Source organism: Bombina bombina, chromosome 1 (assembly GCF_027579735.1).
Source record: "Bombina bombina isolate aBomBom1 chromosome 1, aBomBom1.pri, whole genome shotgun sequence".
Classification (NCBI taxonomy): Eukaryota; Metazoa; Chordata; class Amphibia; order Anura; family Bombinatoridae; genus Bombina; species Bombina bombina.
The window spans coordinates 1,571,324,860-1,571,351,569 of record NC_069499.1 but is presented as its reverse complement, the minus strand read 5'-3'; the positions used below and the strand labels follow the sequence as shown (position 1 = coordinate 1,571,351,569).

Below are 26,710 nucleotides of genomic sequence, written 5' to 3'. Positions count from 1 at the left end.
ACTGCATTTTTCTAGGGTGTAGAGCTGAATGAAAGCTTAGCTTTAGTTTTTCTCTGTACATAAAGTTACAAAGCATCGTTGTGGGTACTTGACGTATAGATTTATTGGGGGGACGTAATTCTGGAGGTGCTTTTATTCAGGTTATGGTTATAGTTAGGTAAAGACTGAAGCGTATTTACGTTGTATTGTTGGATAAGACAGGAATTATTAGTTATATACTGTGTGTAGATAGATATAGATAGATAGGTAGATTTAAATTACTTCTCTAGAGTATTATAAGATATTACAATACCAGCAGGGTATGAAGACTTTCTGAATAAATTAACACCATGTTTGCTAGATTTGTTTTTCAATGGACAAACACTTTATAATCTCTTCTCAGAATTCAAAAACCCCACAATAGTCAGAGTTAAAAGGACACTAAACTCAAATGTGTTCTTTCATGATTCAGAAAGAGCAGCCATTTTAATCTGCTTTATAATTTACTCTTTCTTCGTTCTCTTGCTATCTTTATTTAAAGAGCAGGATTGTTAAGCGTAGGAGCCGCCCCATTTTAGGTTCAACACCCTGACATAAAAATCAAACTGTTTATTTCTTGATTCAGATAGAACATACAATTTTAAACAACTTTCCAACCCTCTTCTATTATCAAATTTTCTTAATTTTCTTGATGTCCTTTGTTGAAGGCGCAACAATGCACTGCTGGGAGCTAGCTCAGCACATAATTAAGCCAAGGAGTCGAGGAATAATTGTGCAGCCACCGATCAGCAGCTAGCTCCCAGTAATGTGGTGCTGCCCGTGAGCCTACCTAGGTATGCTTTTCAACAAAGGATCCCCAGAATATATTGCAAAAAGGCTTCTATTTCAAGTTTAAATGCACCTATGCACATTGCTTTTCTTACTTTTCTATACTTTTAAACCTTTACTCTGAAGGTGAAAAAGGCTTTGAAAAGTTCCTATATTTCTTGCAATGAGTGGATTTGCCTGTGCACGCTCTGATGAATATTATCTGACCATTTTCTACACTGTGCCATTTAGTGCATTATAAAATCAAATTAATATCTATTGGTAAATGCAGTTCAATGTCCCTTAAAATAGGGGCATACTTTATGCAAAAAAATGAAATAAAGTAGCTCGCATTGGCAATATTACATTGGTTTGCATTGCAAATGTAGACATTGTTCAAATCAGCCTGTGGTGAGAGTGACCTCTGGTGGCCATATAGTAAAATACAAAGACTAAATTTCTCTAGCAGCACAAAATAACACTCGCCTAGATTTACTACTGTATAAATAGGATATGGAATTAAAGATAACTTCTTGGAATGTGGGGGGGGATTTCCTCTCCCTCAAAACGTAAATTAATTATTAAACTTTTAGCTAGAAACAAGTCTGATATTTCTTTTCTACAGGAAACCCACCTCGAAGATCATGAGGCTAAAAAACTCAAGATTAAATGGGTAGGTGAGGTGGTTTCTTCTTCTTCTGGAGGCAGGAAATGTGGGGTAGCGATCCTTAAGACCTTGGACTACAAAATTGCCCGGATAGAACTAGACCCGGAAGCTAGATTTATTATTCTCCACATTTATATAAATGATATAAAATTTGTTTTCTGTAATATCTATGGTCCTAATAAATTGGATAGGGTATTTTGGGATAAGATCAAATGTAAATTGTTTCCTTTGGTTAAAGAAAATTTGGTCATTGGAGGTGACTTTAATATGACATTATTTCCAGAATTAGATCGGCTTGCAGGTAAAAACATTTTAGAGAATAGGAGAAGTTCAAAGTACTTTTTACGATTTTGCCAGAAATTGCAGGTCTATGATATATGGCGTAGGTTAAATCCGGATGTCCAGAATTTCACATGTGAATCTAAGGCGCATAGGACGTTTTCTCGTATAGACCTATTTCACAGAGTCCTTGCCTGTGGCGAAATTAGATGCAGAGATTGGTGAGATAGTGGTCTCGGACCACGCAATTATTTCTCTAGTTTTGTTTTTCCAGGATAAAAGGGACGTCAAGTCTCCTAGATTCTTCTATCCGAGATTTCTTTATAATGATCCTAGATTTTTGTCTTGGATAGAATATAAGTGTATAAGTATTCCAGGTTTAATTCCAGGTATATGCATAAAATAGAGTTTTTTTGGGAGGCGGCCAAAGCCGTGTTGAGGGGAGATATTAAGGGGTATATGGTGGCACGGAATAGGAAATCTCGGGCGAGGGATACTCAATTGTCCAACCAAGTCAGAAATGCCTTTAGGAAATACTGTAGTGACCGCTCAAAGTCCAACTGGAAGCTGTATATAGACGCCAGAAAGGAAAGGGATGCTTTCTTGTTACAAAAACATCAGCAAGAGGAGACAAAAATTAATCTACGATTTAGAGGTATCCATGGTAGCTCTGCTAAACACTTGGCCAGACTGGTTAAAGCTAGGAATAAGAAGAACCTTATCCCAGTAATCCAGGTAGAAGGGGGTCGTACCTCTGATGTTGATAAAATATCCGGAGCTTTTTTCCAATTTTATCATCAATTATATTCGGAAGGAGAATTCAACCAAGATAATCAGATAGAATTTTGGTCATCGATCTCTGTTCCTAAAATTCAAAAAGAAGAACTGGACATGCTAAACGCACCAGTCTCAGCTGAAGAGATAAGTAAAGCTATATCGCGGGCCAAACTTAATAAAGCAGCAGGGCCGGATGGGCTACCTGTTGAATTCTACAAAAGTCTAGCTGACCAGGTTATACCAATTTTAGAAAGATTATTTAATGAGTATTTTTTATCAGATAATGCTATTTCTGCCCTTTTTTCAGCAGCTAATATTTCGTTGATATTAAAAAAAGGGAAAAATCCGGAAGATCCTGCCTCTTACAGGCCTATTTCGGTCCTGAATGCGGACTATAAAATTCTAGCTTCAATTATAGCTCAGAGATTAGTTTCTTGTCTGGATAGGTTGATCCACACGGACCAGGTGGGTTTCATGGCAACTCGTAGTTCATCAAAAAATATAAGGAAATTAATAACTTTAGTCGATTTTGTTTGGAATACAGAGCAGTTTGTAGAGAGGACGGATCTTAGGGATTTAGCGGTCCTCACATTAGATGCGGTCAAAGCATTTGACTGCATCTCGTGGAGGCATCTCTTTGCTACATTAACTAAATTTGGTCTAGTTGGTAATTTCTTTAATTTTGTTAAAAAAAAGTATATCAGAATCCGGTATCGTATTTGTTAGTAAATGGTAGGATCTCTACTAGCTTACTACTGCACAGAGGTACGAGACAGGGTTGCCCTCTCTCGCCTCTTCTGTTTAATATTGTTTTGGAACCTTTGGCGATTAGATTGCGAGAGGTTCTGCCTGGGATCCAGCTGGGCCGGCAGAATTTGAAAATTCTCTTATACGCGGATGATATCTTATTATTTTTGAGTAAAACAGCAGTCACTATCCCAAGAGTGGTTGATACGATAAAGCATTTTAGTACATTCGCCGGCTATAAAATCAACATGGAAAAGAGTGACCTGATGTGGCTTGGATGCCAGAGGGGGGATCGTCCCAGTACAATATTCCGTAATGTCAATGCGATTAAATATCTGGGGTTAGAGATAGATAGGAATCCGAAACAGTGGTATCAGGCAAATTTCACGACTCTTTTTCAGAAAATACAGGAAGATCTCAAGCTTTGGGCTGTTTTTCCACTGTCACTTACTGCCTCGGTTAATCTAATAAAGACTATAATTTTTCCCAAAATTCTTTATTATCTCCAAAATTTACCCCTTATTATCCTTAATAAGGATTTAAAGAACCTGTCTTCGTGGTTTTCGAAGTTTCTGTGGAAATCTAAAAAATCCCGGATTTCGAATAATAGGTTAATGCAGAAATTCAAGGGGGCAGGCTTGGCCCTACCTAGTATTAGATTATATAATTGGGCATCATTAATTAAAATAGCAGTTGACTGGATTGCTCAGGCTAACCTGGTCTCTACATATGATCTAGAATCACATCTGGTCAAACCTTGGTCTTTAACGGCTCTCCTGCATTGTGCTCCGCAGTCTCTACCGATAAGGGTTTTTTCCCTTATCTCAGTAAGGAATATAGTGGTGATCTGGCATAAGTTTTGTAAGCTGTGTAAAGTTGATCCGTTTTTCTCTGACTTTTTACCCAATAGAGGGAACCCTTTATTCTTACCTGGGCTAGATCAAAAATGCTTTCAGATCTGGCAGACTGGGGGATTGGTATATTTGAATCAGCTCCTTAATATTGATCATCAGATTTTACCTTGGGAGACTATTAGGGAGCAGTTCTCTCTTCCGAGTGTTAATCGGTTTGCTTACTTCCAAATTCAACATTTTCTTAGTGGACAAAGATGGTATACGGTGGGAAGATGGGAATGGCCTGAGATTAAGAGTTGTATTAGAAAATTTAATACTGGTGATGCATCAATCTCACTAATCTATGACATTATTTTGACGAAACAGGGTATTCTGGAGGAGGATAAATTAATCTGATCCTGGTTACCATATATTCCGTCGATAGACCGGGAGATGTTAATTAACAGCCTGGCAACAGTGGCTAGATATCCGATAGCAGTAAGCTGGAAAGAATCTCACTTAAAACTTTTAAATAACTATTATTATTCCCCAGCGAAATTAGCGAAATTTTTTCCTGGTAAGTCCTTTAAGTGTGAAAGATATAGTGTTGCTTTTTCCTGATGAGAGAGCCAATTTGACCCTGCATATCCTAAATACTATTATACTAATTGTGAGATATAATATCTTTAAAAAATGGATATCAAAGACACCTCCTTCTCTCGCGTCAGTACTGAGGGACATTCAAGCTCAGATTATTTTTGAATCCTTTCATTTACAGCAAGTATCGGAGAGAAGAATTAGAAAATTCTTGGAAGGCTGGACCCCGATTATTAAGTCATATGCTTCCTGCCTCCAGAAGCAGATCTTACTGCCCTTTTTGGCTTCGGTAAGCTTTGCTGAGCTGGTTATACTACAGGTATTCCCGGATACCTGGTTAAGGAATGTGGGTGATATAGACTAAGAAGGGTAATGATGAATTTGGGTGATCAATATGCATTTTATATTCGGTTCTGGCAGCGGGGGGGGTTTCTTTCTTTTTTTTTTTTTTTTTTCTTCTTTTGTTTTTATCTATGTATAGGTGGTAAATATTAGCCATTACAATGTTAACGGATATGGGTAAACTTATAAGGACAAAATGTAGTTTAAAAATTGTTTTTTTTTTCCTGTATGGTTGTTCTTTTTGCTTCTTTTTGCCTTTGCATTTTTAGAGAAGATATTGTTGGCAAATTTTTTGTTTGTCCTGCGTGACAGTAATTTTGTTGATATTATGTTATTTTGCCTTGTTTGGAATGGCTATAATAAATAAAAATATTTAAAAACAAAAACAAAAAACACTCGCCTAGATTTAGAGTTCTGCGTTAGCCGTCAAAACCAGCGTTAGGGGGTCCTAACGCTGGTTTTGGCCGCCCGCTGGTATTTAGAGTCAGGCAGGAAAGGGTCTAACGCTCACTTTCCAGCCGTGACTTTTCCATACCGCAGATCCCCCTACGCCAATTGCGTAGCCTATCTTTTCAATGGGATCTTTCTAACGCCGGTATTTAGAGTCTTGGCTGAAGTGAGCGTTAGAAATCTAACGACAAAACTCCAGCCGCAGAGAAAAGCCAGGAGTTAAGAGCTTTATGGGCTAACGCCGGTTTATAAAGCTCTTAACTACTGTGCTCTAAAGTACACTAACACCCATAAACTACCTATGTACCCCTAAACTGAGGCCCCCCCACATCGCCGCCACTCTAATACATTTTTTTAACCCCTAATCTGCCGACCGCACACCGCCGCAACCTACATTATCCCTATGTACCCCTAATCTGCTGCCCCTAACACCACCGACCATTATATTATATTTATTAACCCCTAATCTGCCGCCCCCAACGTCGCCGCCACCTATCTACACTTATTAACCCCTAATCTGCCGACCGGACCTCACCGCTACTCTATTAAATTTATTAACCCCTAAAGCTAAGTCTAACCCTACTAACACCCCCCTAAATTAAATATAATTTTTATCTAACGAAATAAAATAAATCTTATTAAATAAATTATTCCTATTTAAAGCTAAATACTTACCTGTAAAATAAACCCTAATATAGCTACAATATAAATAATAATTATATTGTAGCTATTTTAGGATTAATATTTATTTTACAGGTAACTTTGTATTTATTTTAACCAGGTACAATAGCTATTAAATAGTTAATAACTATTTAATAGCTACCTAGTTAAAATAATTCTGATTGGCTGTTCCGATCAGCCAATAGAATGCGAGATCAATCTGATTGGCTGATTGAATCAGCCAATCGGATTGAACTTGAATCTTTTCCTACCTTAATTCCGATTGACTGATAGAATCCTATCAGCCAATCGGAATTCGAGGGACGCCATCTTGGATGACGTCATTTAAAGTAACCGTCATTCGGCGAGTAGGCGTCGGTAGAAGAGGATGGATCCGCGTCGGCTGGAAGAAGATGGCTTCCGCTCCGGATGGATGAAGATAGAAGATGCCACTTGGATGAAGATGTCTACCGGTCCGGATGTCCTCTTCTGCCCGGATAGGATGAAGACTTCTGCCGCTCCGGATGTCTTCTTTTGGTCCATTGGTGCCCGGTTGGGTGAAGACGACTCAAGGTAGGGAGATCTTCAGGGGCTTAGTGTTAGGTTTATTTAAGGGGGGTTTGGGTTAGATTAGGGGTATGTGGGTGGTGGGTTGTAATGTTGGGGGGGGTATTGTATATTTTTTTTTTACAGGCAAAAGAGCTGAATTATTTGGGGCATGCCCCGCAAAGGCCCTTTTAAGGGCTGGTAAGGTAAAAGAGCTTTTCTATTTTTATTTTAGAATAGGGTAGGGCATTTTTTTTATTTTGGGGGGCTTTGTTATTTTATTAGGGGGCTTAGAGTAGGTGTAATTAGCTTAAAATTGTTGTAATCTTTTTCTAATGTTTGTAAATGATTTTTTTATTTTTTGTAACTTAGTTCTTTTTTTATTTTTTGTACTTTAGTTAGTTTATTTAATTGTATTTATTTGTAGGTATTTGTATGTAATTAATTTATTGATAGTGTAGTGTTAGGTTTAATTGTAGATAATTGTAGGTATTTTATTTAATTAATTTATTGATAGTGTAGTGTTAGGTTTAATTGTAACTTAGGTTAGGATTTATTTTACAGGTAAGCTAAATACCTAAAATAGTTCTTAACTATTTAATAGCTATTGTACCTGGTTAAAATAAATACAAAGTTGCCTGTAAAATAAATATTAATCCTAAAATAGCTACAATATAAATATTATTTATATTGTAGCTATATTAGGGTTTATTTTACAGGTAAGTATTTAGCTTTAAATAGGATTAATTTATTTAATAAGATTTATTTTGATAGATAAAAATTATATTTAATTTAGGGGGGTGTTAGTGTTAGGGTTAGACTTAGCTTTAGGGGTTAATAAATTTAATAGAGTAGCGGTGAGGTCCGGTCGGCAGATTAGGGGTTAATACTTGAAGTTAGGTGTCGGTGATGTTAGGGAGGGCAGATTAGGGGTTAATACTATTTATTATAGGGTTATTGAGGCAGGAATGAGGCGGATTAGGGGTTAATAACTTTATTATAGTAGCGGTGAGGTCCGGTCGGCAGATTAGGGGTTAATAATTGTAGGTAGGTGGCGGCGACGTTGGGGGCGGCAGATTAGGGGTTAATAAATATAATATAGGGGTCGGCGGTGTTAGGGGCAGCAGATTAGGGGTACATAGGGATAATGTAGGTTGCGGCAGTGTACGGAGAGGAAGATTAGGGGTTAATAATAAAATGCAGGTGTCAGCGATAGCGGGGGCGGCAGATTAGGGGTTAATAAGTGTAAAGCTGGGGGTGTTTAGACTCGGGGTACATGTTAGGGTGTTAGGTGCAGACTTAGGAAGTGTTTCCCCATAGGAAACAATGGGGCTGCGTTAGGAGCTGAACGCTGCTTTTTTGCAGGTGTTAGGTTTTTTTTCAGCTCAAACTGCCCCATTGTTTCCTATGGGGATATCGTGCACGAGCATGTTTTTTAAGTTGGCCGTGTCCGTAAGCACCGCTGGTATTGAGAGTTTCAGTGGTGGTAAATATGCCTGTACGCTCCCTTTTTGGAGCCTAACGCAGCCCTTCTGTGAACTCTAAATACCAGCGGTATTTAAAAGGTGCGGGAGAAAACAAGCACGCGTAGCTAACGCACCCCTTTGGCCGCAGAACTCTAAATCTAGCGGACTGAAAATAAGAAGAGAGAAAAAGAGGTATATATGTGGCACACTTGAATAAAGAGACTTAATTGTCTATATGGTAATGGATAGGGAGGACTGATAGGACTTATAAGATATAACCTTTATTGGTTTATATTAAAAAGGTATTTATTAAAAGACATGACAAACAAAAATATCTACAACACAGATAATTAAGTAGATATGGGGTTTGGTGTAAGTGTACTTTATAGACGTTCCCAAGATCTGCCTCTGTCTTGTAGAGGTATACAATCAACCTGACTTATAATTGAACCCAAAATATCTACTATGTGTATAAAAAGTGGAATGATAATTAAATCATCTATAGACATATAAGAAAGTAAACTTTATAAAATTTGTGTTCAAAGAAAAACACAAAGGTATGTCTCACGCAGGCTTCTCCTGTGGTATAAGGTGTAAAAATACAATTCCTTATCTATGGATGCTATCTATAAGCCAATGAGCATATACAATGTATGTAAAGTCTCCCTTAGTGGGACCGACTAGGTATGGGGATGATAGCAGTATTAATCATCTATAATGCTAGCAGGCTTTGAAAAAGCAGTTGGCGAAACGCACGTCAGGCGCTTGCACGGCTTCTCCTGCATTTATTTTGTTTAAAAGAGCTTAAGTTGTAATTTCGTTGGCCTTAATTGGCATTTAGTCTCTACTTTTTGGGTAATGATTTTAATAGCCTAGTATCTACTGATATGCCCATAGTATATGAGGGAATCCTGATAAGGATAATAGAACGTGGGTTTACACTACCTGCTAGCATTATAGTTTTCTTTGAACACAAATTTTATAAAGTTTACTTTCTTATATGTCTATAGATGATTTAATTATCATTCCACTTTTTATACACATAGTAGATATTTTGGGTTCAATTATAAGTCAGGTTGATTGTATACCTCTACAAGGAAGAGGCAGAGCTTGGGAACATCTATTAAGTACACTTACACCAAACCCCATATCTACTTAATTATCTGTGTTGTAGATATTTTTGTTTGTCATGTCTTTTAATAAATACCTTTTTAATATAAACCAATAAAAGTTATATCATATAAGTCCTATCAGTCCTCCCTATCCATTACCATACAGACAATTAAGTCTCTTGATTCAAGTGTGCCACATATATACCTATTTTTCTCTCTTCTTATTCTCTTGGATAAATATTTATCAGGTATATAGCAGTGTTTTTTAACCAGTGTGCCGTGAGAGATCCTCAGGTGTGCCGCGGCAGACTGACAACAGTGCAGGGGTATTTGTGAATGAATGTCAATATGTCATGTATAGTTTGTAGGAGGCATGACATGACAGCACAGTGGCCTATTATTAAAAAATAACACTGAGCCAGATCATGAGTGGCGCGGTAACAGTTACGCGCTAGTGATAAGGGGTTTATCGCGGCTGTTTGCACACATCGAGTTTTCCTCTCGTATTATAAGTTAAAAGTAAACACAATCACTTGAGCGCAACCGCGATTTACGCTAGAATGATTACTGCGTCTGAGCTCTGATTTACTGTTACGTGAAACAAAATTTGCACAGAACAGATAAAAATACATTGCAAAGTACAGTTACTCAAAATAACACCATCTAATAAAAAATATTATTAAAAAATGCACAGAAAAGTTATAAGGGCTCAAAGATATATGGTGTCAGGAAAAAAATGCAGGCAAAGGGCTTTAACCCCTTAAAGGGGCAGTCTAGTCAAAATTAAACTTTCATGATTCAGATAGGGCATGTCATTTTAAACAACTTTCCAATTTACTTCTATTATCTAATTTGCTCAATTCTTTAGATATCATTTGTTGAAGAAATAGCAATGCACATGTGTGAGCCAATCACACAAGGCCTCTATGTGCAGCAACCAATCAGCAGCTACTGAGCATATCTAGATATGCTTTTCAGCAAGTGATATCAAGAGAATGAAGCAAATTAGATAATAGAAGTAAGTGATATCAAGAGAATGAAGCAAATTAGATAATAGAAGTAAGTGATATCAAGAGAATGAAGCAAATTAGATAATAGAAGTAAATTAGAAAGTTGTTTAAAATGACATGCTCTTTCTAAATCACGAAAGAAAAAATTTGGGTTTCATGTCCCTTTAAGGGCTGGGAATTTCAGACAAAAACTTACACAAAATACCAGAGCATTTAGCAGTTTGTTGGTTGTTATTTTCTGCAGTGTAGGATTCCCCTTACCCTCCCACCTAACTGATTTTCCCAAACAGCTCTCTAACCCCCCCCCCCCCCTCTAACTAGTATCCGCCATCTTAGGTACTGGCAGTACCCAGTTCCTCTACATTTTAAACTTTTTTTATTTATTTTTTTAAAACAAAAACATTTTTCTGTAGTGTAGTGGTCTCCTCTCACCCTCCCCACCTCCCCTCTCCAAGCAATATTCTGTAGGTCCCCCCGCTCCCAACACATTTTCTGTAGGAAGTGGATCTCTCCATCCCTCACGCTCTCCCTCCCTCTAGCTGTGGAAATGTTTTTCTGCAGTGTAGCAGTCCCACGCATTAAAGGGACACTGAACCCAAATGTTTTCTTTCACGATTCAGATAGAGCATGCAATTTTAAGCAACTTTCTAATTTACTCCTATTATCAATTTTTCTTCATCCTCTTGCTATCTTTATTTGAAAAAGAAGGCATATATGCTTTTTTAAGGTTCAGACCCTGAACAGCACTTGTTTATTGGTTGGTAAATTTATCCACCAATCAGCAAGAACAACCCAGGTTGTTCACCAAAAATGGGCCGGCATCTAAACTTACATTCTTGCATTTCAAATAAAAATACCAAGAGAATGAAGAAAATTTGATAATAGGAGTCAATTAGAAAGTTGCTTAAATTGCATGCTCTATCTGAATCACGAAAGAAAACATTTGGGTTCAGTGTCCCTTTAAATAGCGCTCCACTTGTAATCTGGCCCACTGTGGGGTTGATTATCTAAAGTTTCCTGGGCTGGTGATATTCTATAAGAATGCTCCATATTACTTCTATTTCCTGTGTGGAATTATATAAAGCCACTTTTTATGTAGAAAACTAGGGGGGACCCAAAAAAGTGTGTATACTGCATTTTCGCATGGGAAGGAGACGCTTACATTACAAACATGCACAATTAAATTCTGAATTTAAAAATCTTACAAAACCAATAATTGAACGATTCACACAAAAATACACAGGAAAAAATTGTATTGTTAAGGTGCCTCAAAAATCGTAACAAAATTGCTCAGCAAAAATTGTATTTTATAAAAAAAAACTTAAAATTTGTATGTAAATTGCACAGGAATAAATCATATTAAATATGCACTTTGTAAATCACAATTTAAGTGCACTGGATGCGCAAAAAAACACAGATAAATTTATATACATACAGTGGGGCAAAAAAGTATTTAGTAAGCCACCAATTGTGCAAGTTCTCCCACTTAAGAAGATGAGAGAGGTCTGTAATTTTCATCATAGGTATACCTCAACTATGAGAGACAAAATGTGGAAACAAATCCAGACAATCACATTGTCTGATTTGGAAAGAATTTATTTGCAAATTATGGTGGAAAATAAGTATTTGGTCAATATCAAAAGTTCATCTCAATACTTTGTTATATATCCTTTGTTGGCAATGACAGAGGTCAAACGTTTTCTGTAAGTCTTCACAAGGTTGTCACACACTGTTGCTGGTATGTTGACCCATTCCTGCATGCAGATCTCCTCTAGAGCAGTGATGTTTTGGGGCTGTCGCTGGGCAACACGGACTTTTAACTCCCTCCAAAGGTTTTCTATGGGGTTGAGATCTGGAGACTGGCTAGGCCACTCCAGGACCTTGAAATGCTTCTTACAAAGCCATTCCTTCGTTGCCCGGGTGGTGCGTTTGGGATCATTGTCATGCTGAAAGACCCAGCCACGTTTCATCTTCAATGCCCTTGCTAATGGAAGGAGGTTTGCACTCAAAATCTCACGATACATGGCCCCATTCATTCTTTCATGTACACGGATCAGTCGTCCTGTTCCCTTTGCAGAGAAACATACCTAAAGCATGATGTTGCCACCCCCATCCTTCACAGTAGGTATGGTGTTCTTTGGTTGTAACTCAGCATTCTCTCTCCTCCAAACACGACGAGTTGTGTTTCTACCAAACAGTTCTACTTTGGTTTCATCTGACCATAGGACATTCTCCCAATCCGCTTCTGGATCATCCAAATGCTCTCTAACTTACTTCAGACGGGTCCGAACATGTACTGGCTTAAGCAGGGGGACACGTCTGCAGGATCTGAGTCCCTGGCGGCGTAGTGTGTTACTGATGGTAGCCCTTGTTACGTTGGTCCCAGCTCTCTGCAGGTCATTCACTAGGTCCCCCTGTGTGGTTCTGGGATGTTTGCTCACCGTTCTTGTAATCATTTTGACCCCACGGGGTGAGATCTTGCGTGGAGCCCCAGATTGAGGGAGATTATCAGTGGTCTTGTATGTCTTCCATTTTCTAATTATTGCTCCCACAGTTGATTTCTTCACACCAAGCTGCTTGCCTATTGCAGATTCAGTCTTCCCAGCCTGGTGCAGGTCTACAATTTTGTTTCTAGTGTCCTTCGACAGCTCTTTGGTCTTCACCATAGTGGAGTTTGGAGTGTGACTGTTTGAGGTTGTGGACAGGTGTCTTTTATACTGATAACAAGTTCAAACAGGTTCCATTAATACAGGTAATGAGTGGAGGACAGAGGAGCCTCTTAAAGAAGAAGATACAGGTCTGTGAGAGCCAGAAATCTTGCTTGTTTGTAGGTGACCAAATACTTATTTTCCACCATAATATGCAAATAAATTCTTTCCAAATCAGACAATGTGATTGTCTGGATTTGTTTCCACATTTTGTCTCTCATAGTTGAGGTATACCTATGATGAAAATTACAGGCCTCTCTCATCTTCTTAAGTGGGAGAACTTGCACAATTGGTGGCTGACTAAATACTTTTTTGCCCCTCTGTAAGTACAAAAAAGCATTGTTTGTTTTTAAATGGGCTGAATATGGGCGTTCCATGAAATTTTCTCTCAAATCCAAGTGTAATTCTCTAAACATTTCCGGCATACAGTTCTCACAGTTTGTTCTTGCAGGTGACAAGGTTGTGACACAATATTCAACATACTATGATAAAAACACCTGCATACAAAAATATAGGCAACTGTAAGAAGCTATACGCAGAAAGCAGCATCATGTGATTTATGTTGGCTGCAGGATTTACTTTTTAAAGTGCGCCCCCTGCTCACTGCAAGCTTTGTCCGTCACAGCGAAGTTTCCCTTTCCAGGAGCGCTATTAATTTAATTAGGAGACATCTCGCTACTCGCAGGGACTGCCTCTTTTTAAAAATAATTCCACCAGGGCAGCTTCTGTTAGGGTCAGCGTGAAAAACCGCGTCTGATCTGGCGAGATCATCGGCCCCTGCAAGTGCATCTATTCTATGCCCATAACAAAACCAGCCTACATATAAAGCCAAGAAGCCTATATAGAAGCATATATATATACTTGAGACTTGGATTATTTAGTATTTTCTAGTGTTGTTCAAGTTTCTTGTACAAAATGTGTTTATAAAATGTTTCCCTCTTGCTGAATCAAACAGAGTTTAACAGCCTTCTCCTTTGTGCTAATTTTAGGCATATGGAGAAGCTGAACTGCCTTTCATTTAAAGGGACAATGCTGTCAGGCAAGCAGCTATGAGTTCAAAACTGCTGCAAGAACACCCTTTCAAATGGTCTCTCTCGCCCCACTGGGAGGCTAATTATAAGCTTTTTCTATACTGCTGTAATAGATTAAAGAGGAGAAAATTTATAGTGAAGTCCCTTTAACTAGGTGTATTTTTTTACACAAGCAACTGGATATTCAAAGAAAGAAAAGGAAATCTTAGAATTCTTGTGAAAATATGACATCAATTATATAAATGATTACAGGTCAGGACTCATAGTGTAACCTAGTAATAGCATAAGTGCAGTATTAGCACTTTCTCCGGCAAACTCTCCTCACTGGTTGTGATAGATATGTAGCAGGGTTAGCCTTTCGGAGAATTAGAAAACCCTAGATTTTCAGATTAAAATTACATGAAAAGGGGACAAAACAAATAATAAAAGTATATTGCAAAGTGGTTTCACTTTATATAACTAAACAGGCTATATTACATTCTCAAGGTGTATACTGAATTCGGACCCATGATGTACTATACTTTCTTATAGTCAGCTTTACAATTCACCATCTCAACTGTTTGCTGACCCCAGTCAGTACATTGTGAATCATTTCTTGTTCTATATTTACATTTATAGACGGAAGTAGAGAGTCTAGGAGATAATGTGATCATGTGAAGCCAGCACTGTTTGTTTGCCTTGTTTTTGCCTTATTAAACGCATGTGATAGCTCCTGGTAATGTCTCAAAGTGACTTCACTGTAATAATTCCCTCTGTGTTCACCAACTTGCATGTGATTGACCTACACACCATAAATATTTCATTCCAGCGTATGTGCTACAGTGTCATTTAATACAACACAAATGATGTAGGACGAATCAGAGTGCTAACAATATACAGAAAGGCAAAGTGTACAGAGAATCAAGCATAGGAAAGTTTTGTATACAGAGAATAAAACATAGTTACTATTACGCCGTTAGGACCCTATCTAATACAGAATTATTTTATATAGACCATAATATTGTATAAGCAGACCTGAGATACAAAGTATCTAATATATGCTGAGAATATTAATATAAGGGCTTTATACATGCACAACCTGTGCTAAATAATGACTTGATGTATACAGAGAGTTACAGTATTCTGTACACATAATATAAAGGGAGGGTTTGAGAATAATAATGTAATATAAACAGAGGTTATCAGGAGTTTGTGCAATTCCTGTTGCAGATATTCTGGTGGGTGATTGACAGGGACGTTACTGCTGCAAAAAGAAACTATATTTATACAAGACACAAACACAGATGATCCACATATATCTACCCAGAATCCTCTGCTGGGACCAGAACTTTGTGTCTCTATATATAACACTGTAAATCTTTCTGCCATGCCTGTGATATCTTTATAACTTGCATCCCCTGTAAAACAATGTGTGATCTGTTAGCAGATTGCAGAGAATAATAATCAGAATAATTATTACTGTACAATTAGTCATTTTGTTTCCTTGTCCTGCTTGAGACCTATTGATGTGCTAATAAAAGCTTTAAAGGGACACTGAAACCATTTTTTATCTTACGGATTTCAGATAGAGCAGCAATTTTAAGCAACTTTCTAATTTACTCCTATTATCACATTTTCTTCATTCTCTTGGGCCTAGATTTGGAGTTCGGCGGTAAAAGGGCTGCTAACGCTCCGCGGGCTTTTTTCTTGCCGCACCATAAATTTAACTCTGGTATCGAGAGTTTAATCAAATGCTGCGTTAGGCTCCAAAAAAGGAGCGTAGAGCATTTTTACCGCAAATGCAACTCTCGATACCAGAGTTGCTTACGGACGCGGCCGGCCTCAAAAACGTGCTCGTGCACGATTCCCCCATAGGAAACAATGGGGCTGTTTGAGCTGAAAAAAACCTAACACCTGCAAAAAAGCAGCGTTCAGCTCCTAACGCAGCCCCATTGTTTCCTATGGGGAAACACTTCCTACGTCTGCACCTAACACTCTAACATGTACCCCGAGTCTAAACACCCCTAACCTTACACTTATTAACCCCTAATCTGCCGCCCCCGCTATCGCTGACCCCTGCATATTTTTTTAAACCCCTAATCTGCCGCCCCCGCTATCGCTGACCCCTGCATATTTTTTTAAACCCCTAATCTGCCGCTCCGTAAACCGCCGCAACCTACGTTATCCCTATGTACCCCTAATCTGCTGCCCTAACTTCGCCGACCCCTATATTATATTTATTAACCCCTAATCTGCCCCCCTCAACGTCGCCGACACCTGCCTACACTTATTAACCCCTAATCTGCCGAGCGGACCTGAGCGCTACTATAATAAAGTTATTAACCCCTAATCCGCCTCACTAACCCTATCATAAATAGTATTAACCCCTAATCTGCCCTCCCTAACATCGCCGACACCTAACTTCAATTATTAACCCCTAATCTGCCGACCGGAGCTCACCGCTATTCTAATAAATGTATTAACCCCTAAAGCTAAGTCTAACCCTAACACTAACACCCCCCTAAATTAAATATAATTTTTATCTAACGAAATAAATTAACTCTTATTAAATAAATGATTCCTATTTAAAGCTAAATACTTACCTGTAAAATACATCCTAATATAGCTACAATATAAATTATAATTATATTATAGCTATTTTAGGATTAATATTTATTTTACAGGTAACTTTGTAATTATTTTAACCAGGTACAATAGCTATTAAATAGTTAAGAACTATTTAATAGTTACCTAGTTAAAATAATAACAAAATTACCTGTAAAATAAGTCCTAACCTAAGATATAATTAAACCTAACACTACCCTATCAATAAAATAATTAAATAAACTACCTACAATTACCTACAATTAACCTAATACTACACTATCAATAAATTAATTAAATACAATTCCTACAAATAAATACAATTAAATAAACTAGCTAAAGTACAAAAAATAAAAAAGATCTAAGTTACAGAAAATAAAAAAATATTTACAAACATAATAAAAATATTACAACAATTTTAAACTAATTACACCTACTCTAAGCCCCCTAATAAAATAACAAAGCCCCCCAAAATAAAAAATTCCCTACCCTATTCTAAATTAAAAAAGTTACAAGCTCTTTTACCTTACCAGCCCTGAACAGGGCCCTTTGCGGGGCATGCCCCAAGAATTTCAGCTCTTTTGCCTGTAAAAGAATAAATACAATACCCCCCCCCAACATTACAACCCACCACCCACATACCCCTAATCTAACCCAAACCCCCCTTAAATAAACCTAACACTAAGCCCCTGAAGATCTTCCTACCTTGTCTTCACCATACCAGGTTCACCGATCCGTCCTGAAGAGCTCCTCCGATGTCCTGATCCAAGCCCAAGCGGGGGCTGAAGAGGTCCATGATCCGGTCAAAGTCTTCATCCAAGCGGGGCAGAAGAGGATCTTCCATCCGATTGAAGTCATCATCCAGGCGGCATCTTCTATGGTCTTCCATCCGGAGCGAAGCGGCAGGATCCTGAAGACCTCCAGCGCGGAACATCCATCCGGACCGACGACTGAACGACGAATGACTGTTCCTTTAAGGGACGTCATCCAAGATGGCGTCCCTCGAATTCCGATTGGCTGATAGGATTCTATCAGCCAATCGGAATTAAGGTAGGAATTTTCTGATTGGCTGATGGAATCAGCCAATCAGAATCAAGTTCAATCCGATTGGCTGATCCAATCAGCCAATCAGATTGAGCTCGCATTCTATTGGCTGTTCCGATCAGCCAATAGAATGCGAGCTCAATCTGATTGGCTGATTGGATCAGCCAATCGGATTGAACTTGATTCTGATTGGCTGATTCCATCAGCCAATCAGAAAATTCCTACCTTAATTCTGATTGGCTGATAGAATCCTATCAGCCAATCGGAATTCGAGGGACGCCATCTTGGATGACGTCCCTTAAAGGAACAGTCATTCGTCGTTCAGTCGTCGGTCCGGATGGATGTTCCGCGCTGGAGGTCTTCAGGATCCTGCCGCTTCGCTCCGGATGGAAGACCATAGAAGATGCCGCCTGGATGATGACTTCAATCGGATGGAAGATCCTCTTCTGCCCCGCTTGGATGAAGACTTTGACCGGATCATGGACCTCTTCAGCCCCCGCTTGGGCTTGGATCAGGACATCGGAGGAGCTCTTCAGGACGGATCGGTGAACCTGGTATGGTGAAGACAAGGTAGGAAGATCTTCAGGGGCTTAGTGTTAGGTTTATTTAAGGGGGGTTTGGGTTAGATTAGGGGTATGTGGGTGGTGGGTTGTAATGTTGGGGGGGGGTATTGTATTTATTCTTTTACAGGCAAAAGAGCTGAAATTCTTGGGGCATGCCCCGCAAAGGGCCCTGTTCAGGGCTGGTAAGGTAAAAGAGCTTGTAACTTTTTTAATTTAGAATAGGGTAGGGAATTTTTTATTTTGGGGGGCTTTGTTATTTTATTAGGGGGCTTAGAGTAGGTGTAATTAGTTTAAAATTGTTGTAATATTTTTATTATGTTTGTAAATATTTTTTTATTTTCTGTAACTTAGATCTTTTTTATTTTTTGTACTTTAGCTAGTTTATTTAATTGTATTTATTTGTAGGAATTGTATTTAATTAATTTATTGATAGTGTAGTATTAGGTTAATTGTAGGTAATTGTAGGTAGTTTATTTAATTATTTTATTGATAGGGTAGTGTTAGGTTTAATTATATCTTAGGTTAGGACTTATTTTACAGGTAATTTTGTTATTATTTTAACTAGGTAACTATTAAATAGTTCTTAACTATTTAATAGCTATTGTACCCAGGGCTGGCTCAAGACATTGTGCTGCCTGGGTCCGAGATCAAAATGACGCCCCCAACCCGAAGAAAGCCCCAATCCCCCCCATGCACCTGTACTGAGCTCTATATGGAAGCAGTGTGCAACAGTGATTGATATATTCCTCAAGACCTATGCATACTGCAAAGCCTACCTCAGTATGCTTTTATGGGAAGGTTCAATAAAGCATTCCTAGAGAAAGAAATTTCATAAAAGTAAATTACTACAGGCTGCCCATTCTAACTTGTTTATTACGCCACATTGGGACATTGCTAATCAGCAGTAGCGCTCAGATGAAAACATAGCTGCTCGTGGCAGAGGGTCATGTGAACAGCTCCTAGCCAATGGCCAAGAGATTCTTGTGAGACTCCAGGGCAGCGTTCCCCACCTACGGGTCCACCACCGCGTGTGTATTAGGCACTGCTCAACTAGTCTTAGAGCCGTGGCAGCAGAACCAGAGGGGGTGGGGTTATATGACAATGACACACGTCATATCACTGCTCCCCTCTCTCTGCGCCTTTGGTCTGGAGTCTGTCTGGCTCGCCCTTGTTCCCTGGGAATAATCTTACATCTTTATGTGAGTGATGTGTATATCTTCACAGTGACAGACAGCAGTTTAACAATTATGCCGCCCACTGAGCCTGACACACTTATCCTGCTGAGACTGACAGAGGGGGAAGGCAGGCAGGAGCGTCAGTCGGCAGACTATAATAATAATAGTCACTGACTGAACTGCCGCCCCCTGTCAAGTGCCGCCTGGGTCCGTGGGACCCTGTTGGTCCCATTGATAAGCCGGCCCTGATTGTACCTGGTTAAAATAATTACAAAGTTACCTGTAAAATAAATATTAATCCTAAAATAGCTATAATATAATTATAATTTATATTGTAGCTATATTAGGATGTATTTTACAGGTAAGTATTTAGCTTTAAATAGGAATCATTTATTTAATAAGAGTTAATTTATTTCGTTAGATAAAAATTATATTTAACTTAGGGGGGTGTTAGTGTTAGGGTTAGACTTAGCTTTAGGGGTTAATACATTTATTAGAATAGCGGTGAGCTCCGGTCGGCAGATTAGGGGTTAATAATTGAAGTTAGGTGTCGGCGATGTTAGGGAGGGCAGATTAGGGGTTAATACTATTTATGATAGGGTTAGTGAGGCGGGTTAGGGGTTCATAACTTTATTATAGTAGCGCTCAGGTCCGCTCGGCAGATTAGGGGTTAATAAGTGTAGGCAGGTGTCGGCGACGTTGAGGGGGGCAGATTAGGGGTTAATAAATATAATATAGGGGTCGGCGATGTTAGGGGTAGCAGATTAGGGGTACATAGGGATAACGTAGGTGGCGGCGATTTGCGGTCGGAAGATTAGGGGTTAATTATTTTAAGTAGCTTGCGGCGACGTTGTGGGGGGCAAGTTAGGGGTTAAGAAATATAATATAGGGGTCGGCGGGGTTAGGGGCAGCAGATTAGGGGTACATAAGTATAACGTAGGTGGCGGTCGGCAGATTAGGGGTTAAAAATTTAAATAGAGTGGCGGCGATGTGGGGGGACCTCGGTTTAGGGGTACATAGGTAGTTTATGGGTGTTAGTGTACTTTAGGGTACAGTAGTTAAGAGCTTTATAAACCGGCGTTAGCCAGAAAGCTCTTAACTCCTGCTATTTTCAGGCGGCTGGAATTTTGTCGTTAGAGCTCTAACGCTCACTTCAGAAACGACTCTAAATACCAGCGTTAGAAAGATCCCATTGAAAAGATAGGCTACGCAAATGGCGTAGGGGGATCTGCGGTATGGAAAAGTCGCGGCTGAAAAGTGAGCGTTAGACCCTTTAATCACTGACTCCAAATACCAGCGGGCGGCCAAAACCAGCGTTAGGAGCCTCTAACGCTGGTTTTGACGGCTACCGCCGAACTCCAAATCTAGGCCTTGGTATCTTTATTTGAAAAGCAAGAATGTAAGTTTAGAAGCCGTCCCATTTTTGGTGAACAACCAGGATTGTTCTTGCTGATTGGTGGATAAATTCACCCACCAATAAACAAGTGCTCTCCAGGTTTCTGAACCAAAAATTGGCTAACTCTTTAGCTTAGATGTCTTCTTTTTCAAATAAAGATAGCAAGAGAATGAAGAAAAATTGATAATAGGAGCAAACATTTTGGGTTCAGTGTCCCTTTAAGTTTATAATGGAGGGTTTTGAACAAACCTTTCCCCCCTACATGCACAAACCAAGGCTGGACTTCCTCATGGGAGCCATAGACAAGGGTTAGTCAGGTGCCCTCATCATCCTCTCCCCACTTGTAGCCTGTAAATAAAATGTTCATTAAATGATAATCTCTTCAGCAAACAGGCTGCAGCCCCTGTGTGTATGGTACCTATAGGCAGTTAGTGCTTTGGGTATGTTGTGGTCTATGCTAACTAGACCTGTACCTAGGGCAGATTTAGGGGAGGGGGCAGCAAATGCTGAGGAGCCGCTATGTCAAGAAATCAGTGATCACTTGTGGTCTGGGGTTCATTACCCTTCCACAATGACCAATCTCTATCTGTAAGAAACATGAGCTGCCATTATGGGGATGAGGGAGTTGGGGGCAGCAGGTTTCTCTGGACCTAGGGCAGCACATGACTTTACCTAATGGCAAATCCAGAACTAGCACCAAATAAAGAAAGTCTGTTTCTTTTATTAGCTGTTATCAACACCTGAAAGTAGATCTCTAACTGCTGTCACCTAGCACATCAGGCTATTGTAACTCAGACCCTCTCTTTCAGATCCACTTCAGGGACATCAGCTTGGAACCAGCTGAAGATGTTTTCTTGACAGAACTAAAAGTTGAAATCCAAGACTGCCCCTTCACCAAATGTAAGTGAGATGTAGTTATATAGAGGCTGAAGTGGGAGAAGTGATTGTGGCCTCCTGGAGTATAACCCAGGTTTTTTGCTAGCGAAATCATCCCTTTGTCTTAACCATCTCTCTGTCCCAGCTGTTCCTCTGTCCTGCTCTATAAATATTCCTGAGAGGTGCCGCACTGACACTCACGCACAATCTCTCGCTAACAGGGGTGGAAAATATCACTACAGACACCAGATAGGGGAGAATGTTACTAGTCCACTCATTATTAAATGTAGGAAACAAGATAAATATTGTTTTTTTTCCTTCACAATTACTTACTAGTCCAGAACAAATGGAAATGTACACCCGCGCAAAACAGTACACTTTATGTCACTATTAATTTAATCATTTATCCTATATATAAATTATCTACCTATCCGCCCCTGCACTCTCTCCTTCTGTCCTTTCCCACATCAGCAACTGCTTATCTGGCATTTTTTCCTGGTTGGCCTCTCACCACCAAAAAATCAACATGTCCAAGACTGAGCTTCTTCTAATCCCCTCATCTAATTCTACTCCAGTTTCTAACTTTACTATCACTGTTGGTGACACCACTATCTCCCCATCACCCCAAGTCCGCTGCCTAGGAGTTACACTTGCTTGACTCCAATCTGTCCTTCATACCACACATCCAATCGCTCTCTTCTTCCTGTCGCAACCACCTACGCAATATATCCAAAATTCGTCCTGTTCTGAGTGCTGAAACTACTAAACAACTAATCCATTCCCTAGTAATTTCCCGGCTTGACTACTGTAACAACCTACTTACTGGCCTCCCTCTATCCCCGCCTCTCCCCCCTTCAATACATCCTAAATGCCTCTGCTAAGATAATCCACCTCTCCCGATGCTCTGTATCCGCTGCACCCCTATGTGAGTCCCTTCACTGGCTCCCCATTCACAGCAGAATTAAATTCAAAATTCTCACTCTGACCTACAAAGCCCTCACCAATTCAGCTCCCCCTACCTGTCCTCACTCATCAACAAATATACTCCAGCCCATCCCCTAAGATCCAACAATGACCTGCTCCTTGTGTCCTCTACCATCACCTCCTCTCATGCTAGACTACAGGACCTCTCTCGTGCTGCACCAACCCTCTGGAACACACTTCCTCGAGCTGTCAGACTTTCCCCCAATCTCTCCTCCTTTAAACGCTCACTAAAGACCTTCAGGGAAGCTTATCACCAAATCAGTAACTAATGAATTCCACTTGCCTAATAGTTGCCCTCATCTAACCTCACACTAACATCATTCCCACCTTTGCAGTCCCCACCTCCTGTTTCTCACCCTCCTACCCATTTAGATTGTAAGTTCCCACGGGAACATAGCTCCCAATTCCCCCTGTATTTGTTTGTTAAACTTTGTCTGGTGTCTCATATTGTACTGTCCTTTTATCTTTGTTACCCATGGACAGCGCTGCGGAATCTGTTGGCACTTTATAAATAAAGAAGAATAATAATAATATAGGGAGACCAGTGTGTGGTTTTTCTGCAGTGCTTGTCTCTATGGTAACCGGACATGTTTACTTTCCTTGCAATATTTCCTGAAAACCATCCTGGGCCTAGAGTCTTAATCAGGGAGATCCTGGGCCAGAGTGGAGGCAGCGCATGAGTTGAGTCAGGACAGAGTCAGTGATTGCTGAGGGTAGGACTAGTTTGGGTGATCTGGGGGTGTGGCTAAGCAGTTATCAGGAGACAGCAGGACAGAGCTCACAAACCAGAAATGTCCTGCAAAATGTAGGGAAGAACATAAACACATGGTAAAAACAGAGTACCACTCCCGAGGAAGGCACACCAAGTGATTAGTGGGAAGGTACAGATATATAGGTTGCTTCTGATTAGCTCACCCTGTTCTTTTCATAAAGGAAAATGCATTGCTCCTTTGTGCAGCTAACAAGAAGGATTTTATAGGTATCAGCCACTCAAAAATGGTGTCCTGCTCAGGAAAGGCACTGAAGTCTTTCTGGTGCATGACTTAAACTATGTGCTTAAACCTTTGCACAGTTTATCACAGTCTGCAAAAATAATTTGTTTTATAATAAAATGCCCTAATGAATTAGAACTAGAATATCCATTAAGGGACAGGCAAATGAGAATTTGATAGATTGTGTTTAGATAGAGATTTTACTTTTAAAATGGAAAACAATATTTTACTAAATAAATAATAAGAGATAAATCAAAATGATGATTGGTATGATGTATGGCGTAAACAATGTTAGAGATAATCTATGATGTAACTGATGATATAGTATGTGGTCATCTTTGATGTTAGCACTAATGAAGGTGATAACATAATTGATGTTGATAAAAAATCTGTGATAAAATTGATTATGTCACTGATGAAAAAAAAAACAATCTCCTGGGGGGGGGGGAGTTTAACTGATTGGCTCTCCTGCATACACACACAATAAAAATATCAGTTACATTCCTAGACAAAGGCAGACTTAACCCATCTCTATAATTTAATACAGGGCTTGACAAATCCAGGAGCCAGGGAGCCAGGGGTTCCTAGAATTTTACTCCTGGCTCCAAACCTTTTGGGTTATTCTCTATATATCTATATACAAATACCACTGTCTGGCTCCTAAACATATGTCTGGCTTCTAAATATTCTTACTGGGTCCTACATTTTAAAGAGATTTGTCGACCCCTGATTTAACAAACACTTAGTCCAAGCTGAAATAATTATTTAGGCAAAGCATCAAGTTTAAGTTTTCTACACAGGTGAAATGTGTTCACAAATAAGCTCTCAGTGCAAATCATTTTCCATAGATTTGTTTATATGTAAATCATTCACATAAGTGATTTTTTTTTGCTGTTTGCGTTGGCTCATAAAACCTCTGCACTAGTTTTATTCAGGAAGATATGCATAAATATTAGTCATCTGTTAAATAAACATTATGCTCTTGTATTGCTCATGCACACATTTAAAAACTGTAAAACAAGCCAAAATGATATTATAATGCTAATAGACAATTTTATTACAACAATAGGTTTTGAAAAAGGAAGCTCATAACCAAATGTTCTATAGTCATAACAACACTCCCTTCAGATGAGTAATATACTGTATATACTTCTGATATACTTCTTAAGACTATAAAAAAACATTGAAAAACAACACTTTTTTGTATAAAATATCTAACCAATTTCTGTAAATTTCCTCTTACTATACAGCATTAGAAACATGAAAAAAAATCAAGCTGATATAGAAAACTTCTATCAAAGGGAAATGAAAACAAAATGTTTTCTTTTATGATAGTGAATGCAATCTTACACAACTTTTCAACTGAATTCTGTTATCTAATTTGCTTTGACCCTTTTGCTATTCTTTGTTGTATAAGAATATCTAGGTAGACTCAGGAGCAGACAAACACTACTGGGAGCTAGCTGCTGGTTGGTGGCTGCATATACTGTGTATTCCTCTTGTCATTGGCTCACCTAATATGTTCAGCTAGCTCCTTCAACAAAGGATACCAAGAGAACAAAGCACATTTGATACTAGAAGTAAAATGGAAAGTTGATTAAAATGTACTTTCTATCTGAATTATGAAAGAAATATTTTGGCATGTTCCTTTAAATGATGGCTGCACTGTCATGCCTTAAAAGATACACCGCGCACATGCACACGCGCACACTTTATATTAATCTGAGGGTTGGTTTTATATTCCCCAGGGCTGCTTGTGTTTCCCTTGTCTGATCTTTAATTTTAAATTTCAAAGAAAAATGAGCTGCACTTCTCAGAGTGTAATAAATATATTTATGTTTCCTTTTCAGTGAGTACAATGACCCGGAAGAAGACGGTTACTGATGGGCGTGGCGCCGGGATTCAAGTTCATTATAAAAAGGCACGTAGGACAGACTAATGCAGAAACTCCTTAAAGGGCCGCTAGATACAGTAGAAGGGAATAACTTGCAAGTACACAATATAAAGACAATACAATAGCACTTAGTTTGAATTTGAAATGAGCTGTACAATATGTTCTAGCACATGGCTAAATTAATCCAATTTTCCTTCCCCTGTACACTGGACACTTTTGCACATGCTCAGTGCACATTTTTATACAGGAAGTAGACTGGATATTTTTTTAATTTCATGCTTTATTTGAATCACAAAACTTTATTTTGGACTTTAAAGCCGACCTCTAAGCATAGAGAATGTCTGTATACAAAGAGTGCACACCAAGATTTATTTCTAGCTGACTCCTCAGTAGGTCTTTCACCTGATAATAAATATTAGTTCAGGGTGAGATGTAATCACGTGCATTTTACATTGGGAAGATAGTGGCTTGTGTGCCAAGTCATGCTTTAAAGGAATATTTCAGCCAGAATTGGAATCCGCAAAGATGTATTTCACTTTTGAAAAGAAGTAATTTTGTAATATACATGAATTAGCAAAAATGCTTCTAATAAAAGCTATAGCTGTTTCAATTGTGTATTTAAGTATGCACCGTGCACCAGCATTTCAAACAGAACACGTGCTTACTGAGCATAAGTGCTTGTACCATCTGGTAATGACTCAGTCTGTTAATTGCTGACATGATACAAGCCCCACTGGTGCTCTGAGCAGCTGCACTATTTAAAATGCTGATGCACTGAGGATGTCTAGCTATGCTTCACATGCAGAGAAAAATGTTAACACTAAAACAGTGATATATTTTAATAGACTAATTTTTGCCAATACAAGTACAGTATATTGTAAATATATTTCTATTCAAAGATGTCATTCTATGCACATTGTAATTTTGAGCGGACTGTCCCTTTAATGCAGTTGCCAGTACAGGTATTTCGCATGAACGGATGTGGCAGTAGTTGAGATGCAATATCAGGATGTAGTTGGGGGAGGGGGGATTTGTCAAGGTAAAAAAAGAAATAATTAGCACAAGGCTGCAGTGGACAAGGTGGGATATGATGAGGTATCTGAAGGAATAATAGTAACAGACCAATAAATGTCTTGTCTCACAGGCACTGGCCAGTAACAGAGAGAAGGAGGGGTCTCTGGTGCTCAGAACA

At 39.0% G+C, this 26,710-nt stretch overlaps 1 protein-coding gene across 7 annotated transcripts in view; it reads left to right on the top strand.

The window, feature by feature from the left end:
* PIK3R6 (phosphoinositide-3-kinase regulatory subunit 6) overlaps nt 1–26,710 on the top strand; it is a 176,255-nt gene that overhangs the window by 122,835 nt on the left and 26,710 nt on the right. For all 7 annotated transcript variants that reach the window (XM_053709973.1, XM_053709952.1, XM_053709964.1 and 4 more), the window contains 3 exons: nt 21,582–21,672; nt 25,475–25,545; nt 26,663–26,710. The exon at nt 26,663–26,710 is cut by the window's right edge and continues 43 nt beyond it. In XM_053709973.1, the coding sequence (XP_053565948.1) occupies nt 21,582–21,672; nt 25,475–25,545; nt 26,663–26,710 (210 nt within the window). The remainder of the gene's footprint in view (nt 1–21,581; nt 21,673–25,474; nt 25,546–26,662) is intronic.